The sequence below is a fragment of the Pinus tabuliformis genome, chromosome 1_1 (assembly GCF_031772625.1).
Source record: "Pinus tabuliformis cultivar Carrire ecotype Pingquan chromosome 1_1, CPIR1, whole genome shotgun sequence".
Classification (NCBI taxonomy): Eukaryota; Viridiplantae; Streptophyta; class Pinopsida; order Pinales; family Pinaceae; genus Pinus; species Pinus tabuliformis.
The window spans coordinates 507,064,626-507,073,633 of record NC_142297.1 but is presented as its reverse complement, the minus strand read 5'-3'; the positions used below and the strand labels follow the sequence as shown (position 1 = coordinate 507,073,633).

The 9,008-nt window shown below is 45.9% G+C and overlaps 1 protein-coding gene across 1 annotated transcript; it reads right to left on the bottom strand.

Moving 5' to 3' along the window:
- Nucleotides 1-5,691: 5,691 nt before the first annotated feature.
- LOC149214012 (uncharacterized) lies at nt 5,692-8,577 on the bottom strand. The gene is made up of 3 exons (XM_089389252.1): nt 8,464-8,577; nt 7,898-8,326; nt 5,692-7,746 (listed from the first exon to the last, which is right to left on the bottom strand). Exons 1-3 carry the CDS (start codon nt 8,572-8,574, stop codon nt 5,692-5,694), a joined length of 2,595 nt encoding a protein of 864 aa, XP_089245378.1. The 5' UTR covers nt 8,575-8,577.
- Nucleotides 8,578-9,008: the final 431 nt, after the last annotated feature.

Here is a 9,008-nt window from a genome sequence, read left to right as displayed (position 1 = left end):
ACATACAAGTGGAACAAGAGCTGGCTCAGGTTGCAGGCATCTTGGTGAAGTTGTTGGATGGTAGAAACTAGATCGCAAAGAAGAAGGAAGTTGTTAGAAATGGCAGCTGAATCTCAAGCTGGGTCTAGTCACGGTGCGAAGGATGCTACTATGGCACTTATGGAAAAAGTGTTGGAAAGGATGGAGGACTTGGAAGCTTTCTGGGCTAAGAAGTTGGACTTGTTCGATAAGGAGCAAGAGGCCAATTCGAAGATGAAGGAAGAGCTCGATGAACTCCGGACTCAACACGAGTACACTGATCTTATGTGTACACAACTTGAAGTAAGGGTCAAGGAGGTTGAAGAGGCAAGAGACCAAGGTCTTGCAGAGATCGTGGGCTTGCGAAAATCTCTTGACGAAGCCAGAGATGAGATCGCGGTGTTGAAGAAGGTCGTGAGGCATAACTCAGGTGGAGGAGTGCCTCATGTGAAAGTCAAGGAACCAGAATCTTATGATGGTACAAGGAGTGCAAAGACTCTTGGCAACTTTCTATGGGACATGGAGCAGTACTTGGAACGATTGGGTCTATCTGATGATGAGACGAAGGTCAAGGTAGCTGCTCAGTTCTTGACAAAGGATGCTAAGATGTGGTGGCGAAGGAGGATGGATCAGATTGCCAATGGCAGTGCTGGTGACATTACTTCGTGGGATGAGATGAAGAAAGCTTTGCAGACCCATTTCAGTCCTCAAGATGAAACGTGGGAAGCAAGGATGAAAATTAAGTTCATAAAGCAGACCAAGAACCTTCAGACATATCAGCAGGAGTTTGCAAGTGTGGTTCTGGAACTTCCTGACATGGCGAAGAGGGACAAGGTGTTCAATTTCATTATTGGGTTGAAGCCTTGGGCACATAATGAAGTGAAGAGGCAGAGGATTAGAATACTTGAAGAAGCTTTTGTTGCTGTTGACAGGTTGGTGGAGCATTATGATGAGACTTCTGATGATAAGAAGAAGAAGTCCGATAAGCCGAAAGATAAGAAGAAGGCTGAAGCTTCGAAATTGGATGATAGTTCGAAGACGAAGAAAGCTTTGAAGTGTTGGATATGTGCTAGACCACATACGGTGAAGAATTGTCTTTCTAAACTAAAAGTGGCTGCGATTGCACAATCTAATGTGAAGAATGAAGAAGCTTCTGTGGGGATGATGCAGATACTTGGTGCTGCTGCTACTACAGAGGTGGTCTCTCGGAGGGATCCTGAGAGGAACAGTTTGGAGTATGTTCGGATGAAGGTTGGAGGTGCTGATATACTCACTATGGTGGATAGTGGGGCCTCTCACAACTTCATGGGTGAAGATACTGCGAGAAGAATTGGGCTGAAATTTGTACCGGTGAAGGCAAAGATGAAGACAGTCAATTCTCCTCTTAATAATGTTCTTGGTGTAGCTGAAAAAGTGGACACAACACTTGGTGAGTGGACAGGGAAGGTCGAATTCACTATAGTGCGGATAGATGACTACGAAGTTGTACTAGGAATGGAATTCATGAAACAATTTGATGTTATGATTGTTCCACATTTGAGGAAGCTGTACATTTACGATGGAAGGGAAGATGTACCCATTGGTGTTCCAACCATTAGAGTGACCAGGCCTGATTGTAAGTTGGCAGTGATGCAAATGGAGGACGAGAAGCGGATGGAAGATATGAGTAAGCGGTTTTCTACGATTGAGACAAAGATTACCGAGCAGTCATTGGTCATCAGGACAATTTCAGATAGTATCTTGGATTTGTCAAGAAGGCTAGAAGTGGTCGAGGATGATGATGATGATGATGAGGCATATGTGAGGCCGAATGTCCGGGAGGAGGATCGGGTCACTTATCTACAGAGGATGGAGATAGAAGATCCTGACAGATGGATTGAGATGATTAGTGAGGGTGAGCCTTCAGGCTCTACCCCCTCCACATCTTCTTAGATGACAAGAAGATGGGGCTCATTGTTAGCTGCTCATGGCAGTGAATCCTTAAAATAGATTGAGCAGGTATGGCAGATGGTGCAGGGATGGCTTGGCATCAAGCATCATGACATGTTGCAGATGGATTGGAGTTTCCATGGACCTGAGCATGGGTGAGATTCTTGGTGAGTCCGAGATGTGGCAGGAATCCGAGAGAGACTGGTGAAGGCATAAGGATGTTCACTCTCATGGCTTGAGCATGACAATTGGATTAGCTACCCAACTAGTTCAAACATGGGGTCTGGAAGTGCACGGAGAGATGCTGGCATCAGGCAGACAAGGAGGACAATTCACAGGATGAGGATGACAAATGATGGAGATGGGAGTTCTACATATGTTGCAAGGATGTTTGCAGTATGTGGAAGAGTTGACATCATGGACCGAGGATGAGACAGACATTGATGTTGATCTTGGTGGATGGCTACCAGGATGGTATGTTGTCGAGGACGACAACGATTTCAGGTGGAGGAGGATGTAACGCCCTGCAGTTCTGGGCACGCAGGTGGAACGTGCATGCGCGCGGGTAGGTTGAACGAGTTGCCATTGGACGAAGTGCGAGCTCTCTCTTGAGTATGCGATAGTGTTATGCACATATGTGGAGGGTGAGCGAGTGTTTATATGCATGGTGGCAAGGCGGTAAACATATGGAGGCCGACCTACATTGACAAAGGGGCCGACATGATATTTGATGGCGTGTGTAGCATGGTGGACGAGTCGGCCGAGTGAGCCAACTCGCCCTGCCATGGGTATATGTTGGGGATGCGTTGAGTCATTTGGATATCACTCATTCGCTCAACATCTTCGCTCTATGAGGTAGAGGTGCAGGTCTAGTGCGCAGATCTAAAGAGGAGGTGCAGGTTTAGTAATGCGCCCATTCTTGGGCTTGGTTGCACGGTAAAGACGCGTTTGACTCGATTGTGGGTGAAGGGTGTGGGCAGGAGCGCCCGACGGTTGGGTGAGGGCGTGCACGGGTGTGGCGCCCGGTTTGTGTGACGACTTGACACAGGTGTCTTGGCGACTCGGGTGAGCGCCCGCTCGTCGTGCAAGTGTGCACGGTGACTTGGTGAAGTGTTGAGATTGTGGACAAAGGTGTGTCTCGGGTGGAGGCGCCTGTGTGTGGCAACTTGGAGGCGCGCCCAAGTTGGGAAAACAACACGATCGTGCGACGAAGTAAACTAAGGGTTGGTGAGTCGTGCGGCGACCGTGCGGAGGCGCCGACGAGTTGGGCAACCGAGTTTGCCGAAGATTGTAAAATTGGCTAAGTATGAAACTTGGAGTTCCCAAGTATACTTGTAAAGCTTGTAACTTGCATAAGATTGTATAATATATTATCGAGCAGACTCATTGTTTAGGGAGTTGCCCCTCCCTTTATACTGTGCAATTGTGTTCTTCATTTAAAATTGCTGATGATAATGAATGTGTATGGGTGTTCATTGGTATAAAGGATAACACAATAATACTTGGTTGCGAAACACAAACTAAGTAGGAGTAAGTGGTTAGGCGTAGTCCACGAACATAAGTATTGGTGAAAAGAAAGTGTTCGGTGGTGCCACACCTCGCTAAGAGCGGTTGAAAGACTATCGCCGGCTTGGGGGCGTGACACCCCTTGTGGTGCTTCGGCCAGGGGTGAGATTAACTCATCCATTCTCTCTCATTTGCTCAAGCTCTCGGTGCTTTCCGAAAACTTGGAGTGCACAATTGGTGGAGTGGCAGTAGTCAAGTCATTATGTGTGGTTGTTTGTTGAGTATTTTGGGTGATGGGAGGTCTAGGCTCTACGTGAGGCCCTCTTGTCAATTTACAGTGGGTCGAGCCGTGAAATTTGTCAGTGGCTCCAACACTCTTAAGCCGGGTATAGGTAGTGGTGTTGTTGGTTTTTTCAACATGCGACCTTCCCCTCGCGGTGGGCGTTCCTCCCTCCTTACCAAGCCAGGTTTAGTTGGGCACAGGCAGCAGGGCAAGCCAATTCAATCTGCGAAGCTGAGATTGGTGGTAGTTGGGACGCGCCGGGGTGGCGAGACTGTCAGTCGCTCCCGACAGATGGGTGTTGGAGTGCATGTTGGTTGTGGTGGTAGCGAGTAAGCGACCCATCATGGAGGGTGGTCTCAGCAACCTCAGTGACGTGGTGGTGTGCAGCGTCGTGGTAAGGTCAACCGGGGGTCTGGCAAATGTTCAACTCCCAACTTGCGGGTAATTCACCACTATTGTTTAGAGAATTGTCGTGAGCTAATTCAAACTTTGCTAGATTGGGTGAAGTCGGTTGAAAGGATCTAAAGGGAGGAGCATGTTGAGCTAGTGGCCACCCTGGATAGGATGCACTACTTTTAGTGCCAGGTTAAAGAGCGCATGGTGGTGGCCTGACATGGCCAAAACCATCTTTCATAAAAAGTGGAAACGTTGGAGACATGGATGGCGCACTTTGAAGGGCATGTCCAGTGCAACTTTCCCCCTCCGCCTCCTCTAGGAACAACCCTGGATAACCCAACGTCCATCACGTCGGATGACTAGCATGCCCTCAGGTGTTTTCTATGTGTTGTTTGTCTTTTGGTGTCTTTGGCCTTCCCAGTTATGGACAATGTCCTTAATATCGTTTTTGTATTTTTATCACATGCTACAAACAATGGTGAACAAATGTGGTTTGGATGAGCCCACCAGTTTTTCTTACTCTCGATGTATATCTCTTTTACCAAATGAAAATGCAGTAAAGGTGAGACCACCAATTTTTGTTAGTCTCGATGTATATCGCTTTTCCTAAAGTAATAGAATGTTGCCTTTAATTAAAATATATATATATATATATATATATAAATTAATTATGAATGAAAAATTATATAAAAATGATTTCTTTGGAAGCCATTCACCTTTATAAGAAATTTAATGTGAGCAAAGAGTGCACTCGTAACTAAGAAAATATATTGAATTTATGTTTTTTTGGTCATATTTATTTATTTAGGTTGAAGATACCTCGTGGTTCCAATATGCTCTTCAGATCTAAACTTGAAACTAGATGAGAACTGAACCTTGTGAAATCTACACTTTTAAGCGTATAGGAATTTTCAAATCATCCATAAATTTGATCAAATTAAAAACTATCCATTAAAAAACAAAAATAGTAAATACCTGTTAAATTCGACCGCTGCCCCAGCCTACCCCCTATCAGCGGTACCCATAAAGTGGCCTCCGACCGCCTGTCAAGAACTTCGGCTTCCGACCACAGTGCGTTCGCCCGCATGTCGAGATCTTCAACTTCCCACGGCATTGCGTTCGCTCCCATGGCAAGACCTTCAGAGCACCCGCAAAAAAGTTGTCTATAAGAAGTTAATTATGGCTTAAGAGTTTATTATTTATTCCTTATAACTTATTGTAAGCTCAATTTTTCAACAAACAATAAATCTATATATATTAATCTCTGTAGACTGTGAAGGATATTAATACATAACGAATTCAATGTCTAATTTTCAATTTTCATGGACTGTGATGCGTCCAATGTTGATCCGTTGAACGAACCAGTCTGCTCAGAGCGGCGAGAGTGGGGAGATGGGCGGGAGGAGAGTGGGGAGTTGGGCGGGGAACCAGTCTGCTCAGAGCGGCGAGAGTGGGGAGATGGGCGGGGGGAGAGTTGGGAGTTGGGCGGGGACAAGAAATGGGGGGAAGACCGGCCAAGGGAGAGAATGGTGTCCACGGCGGGGAGAGTGGGGAGTTCATCAGGGAGAGGATATGCCTGGTGATCCTTCGACCGAACCAGTCTGCTCAGCGCGGCGAGAGTGGGGAGATGGACGGGGGGAGAGTGGGGAGTTGGGCGGGGGCAAGAAATGGGGGGAAGACCGGCCAAGGGAGAGAATGGTGTCCACGACGGGGAGAGTGGGGAGTTCATCAGGGAGAGGATATGCCTGGTCGGTCCAGGGCGAGAAGTTTGAAGCCGAGGGCGTATTGAAGAAAGGCCAACTAAATTCAATCGCTCCCCCAGCCTGGCCTCCATGAGCAGTGCCTCTAAAAGCGGCCTCCGTCTGCAGTGTGTTCGCCTGTCCGTAAAGAACCTCAGCATCTGACCGCAGTGCGTTCGACCGCAGTGCGTTCGCCCGCGAGTCATGATTTTCAGCCTCCAATCGCAGTGCGTTCGCCCGCCTGTCATGATCTTCAGCCTCCGATCGCAGTGCGTTCGCCCGCCTGGCAAGACCTTCAGCATTTGCCAACGGTTCGTTTCCCGCCATAAAATTGGCCGACTGCTCCTGCAGTTCGTTTCCTCCCATAAAACTTCTCGATTGCTGCTCGTTTCTCCCCTGCAACTGTTGTTCGTTTCCCCGCCTGAAATCTTCAACCTCCCATTGCCGTTCGTTTCTCCCTTTAAAATATTGGGCTTCTACTTCCTGTTCTTTTTCCAGGTAAAAGCTCTCCACCTGCAACTCATGCGACTGCTCTTTCCACAACTTTAAATCTTTAAACAATTCCAATTCTATCAAATCGCTGGGAGAAGCTTCAGAGCTTGGTGTTCGAAGATTAGTTGCATCTGCAAATCTCCTTATGCTCTTAAGACTGCAACATCCAGAAACCCGAAGATGCACCAAAGATATCAACGTTTCAACACCTGACAACTCCTCCACTGTTTTACAGTTTCTCATGTCCAGTTCTCTAAGTTTTGCTAGACCATAAAACCCTGTTATTTTCTTTAATACATCACATCCATTTAAATCCAGCAATATTAGTGTTGTGGGAAATGTTCCAACCTCCTCCAGTTCTAAACAATCGCTGATGTCCAGCTGACGCAGGTTGGGGCAAACGCCTTCAGCAAATGATAATTCCCTTATTCTTGTGCCATGTAGGTCTAACTGTTTGAGTCGAAGAAGCATGCCCTTGTGAATAGAAGAGTCCAACAATCTGCATTCACTCTGCTGTGCTGATGCATCTTCTCCCTCAACGTTTTCCACCTTGCCAAATGGCACTTCACGCAGAGGACATTTAGTTACTTTTAAAACTGTAAGACTCTTTAACTCTCTTAAACTTGCAGGTAAATACTCTATTCTTCCACAATCGATTTTGAGATCCGTCAATCGATTCAACTCTGCAACTGAGTCCGGCAAATATTTCCAAATCCCACCAAATAGTGTCAAGTGCTTTAAGCTCTTTAGCTTACCAAGTGAAGGAGGCAGCATTGCCATAGAGGATTCCTGAAAGGATACTCTCAGAATTTCCAAGTTACTTAAGTTTGCAATATCACATGGCAATTCTTTAAGGTTCGCATTCCACAAGGAAATTTTTTCCAGGGACCACTGACGTGTAACCTGAGGAGGCAATATTTCTACTTTCTGACAATCTGAAAGGTCTAAGCTTTCCAGCGTTCTGATATTTCCTAGAGTTTCTGCACTGAGGATCAACTGCGAGCAACCCTTCAAATAGAGATGTTTAAGTCCAGTTAAACTCCCGAAGGAATGTGGCAGCGTTTCCAAACGGGAGCACCCATACAAGCTAAGATACTGAAGGTTTGTAAGATTCCCAAAAGAGCTTGGCAGCGTTTCTAAATCGCAGCTACCAGTCAAGTTAAGATGTTGGAGGTTTGAAAGATTCCCAATCGCATTTGGCAGTAACTTCATGCTTACGCGCATTCTCAAATGTTTCAGGGAGCGGAGAAGAAAGAATTCTTCTAGCAGTGCTTCGATAGTGCATCCCAGTTCAATCTTTTCCAGGTGGTTCAACATCCCAATAGACCTTGGCAACTGTAAATGGGCTACATCAATATTCAACTCCCTCAGCTGAATAGGTACCTACAACGAATTGTTCTTTTTAAATTTAAAAACCTCTACTTGCTATGAAAGGAGAAAAATACACAAAATCTTTTAGTCACTGAAAAGAACCATAACGCAACACACAAACTTTTAATTACCGAAAAGAACCAGACCGCAACAAAAGAGTTACCTCACTGCCACTCTCCCACAGTGTTTCCAAGTGGCTATCGCCGCCAAAGATTTCTAAAACTCTCAAGTTCTTTATTGGAATACTCGAAGGCAAAGAAAAGTAGCGACACGGCCGATCAGAGGAAACAAGAACTTCTGAGCTCCCGAGACGGGAGGAAGAAGCAATTTCCGAAACACTTTCCGAGAACCCATGTGAGAAAGATACACTTTCCGACACACCTTCCGAGACATGTGACGAGATCCGATTGAAGGAAGAGAAATCCCACCGGAGCCATAGAAGATTTGACCATCTCAAGTGATTGGATAGGCTTTCACACCATTCACCTTGAACTCTCAGCAGCTGCAAGCCGCGCAGATGAACAAAAGGATTGCCGATCTCCAGAGGATTTTCCAAAGAAATGCCTGATGTTTGTAAGTTAATTCCGCGTACCTAAATTGTTGAGTGAAAACTGTTAGAAACAATAATAATTCAAAAGATGAAAAACAACTTAAATTGACCATAAATTTAAGAACAACTTAAAGATGAAAAACAACTTAAATTGAATGTGTAGTGGTTCAAACACATACCGATGATTGGGGGAACACATTACAGAAGGCGTTGTGTGTTGAGCGCCAAAGACGAACCTTAGGTTCTTTCGATGCCCAAGCTCTGCCCAAGTCTCGAAGATGAGAATGCATTCTTATACAGTTTCTGTGGTCGACCTCTACGAGATACTTGTTCTCTAGGTTCCGAAAACCGATGGATCCTTCCCAGTTAGATGCGTCCCATAGTTTAATGGCCTTCTCTCTGTTTTCTCCTATGAAGAAACAAGCAATATCTAAGAAGATCTCTCTCTCTTGCTCATCAAGGCTATCAAAACTAATTTTAAGTCTGCCTTGTACTGTTGAAAATGTAATTTCAACGCAGCCAGACCACTGCCAGAAACCGGTCAGCTAATCCGCCGGAAAGCTCTCGGGTTGATTTCAGGCAAAGGTACTTTTCCGATGTTTGAAACCGAGAAATTTTGGTGATGACACGTGGTTCAGCCCTGACGTAACGCAACATAAGAATCTCGGGGGTTAATGTTCAGCACTTGTTGGCCTTCCGATATTCTCCTCCTCCGTTCGATCTA

Bases quoted from the DNA above. Each gene is read 5' to 3' on its own strand.
- LOC149214012 (XM_089389252.1), bottom strand. From the start codon at position 8,574: ATGCATTCTCATCTTCGAGACTTGGGCAGAGCTTGGGCATCGAAAGAA. The intron at 8,327-8,463 runs GTATGTGTTTGA...TCAACAATTTAG, and splicing joins ATGTGTTCCCCCAATCATCG to GTACGCGGAATTAACTTACA. The intron at 7,747-7,897 runs GTAACTCTTTTG...AATTCGTTGTAG, and splicing joins TGTGGGAGAGTGGCAGTGAG to GTACCTATTCAGCTGAGGGA.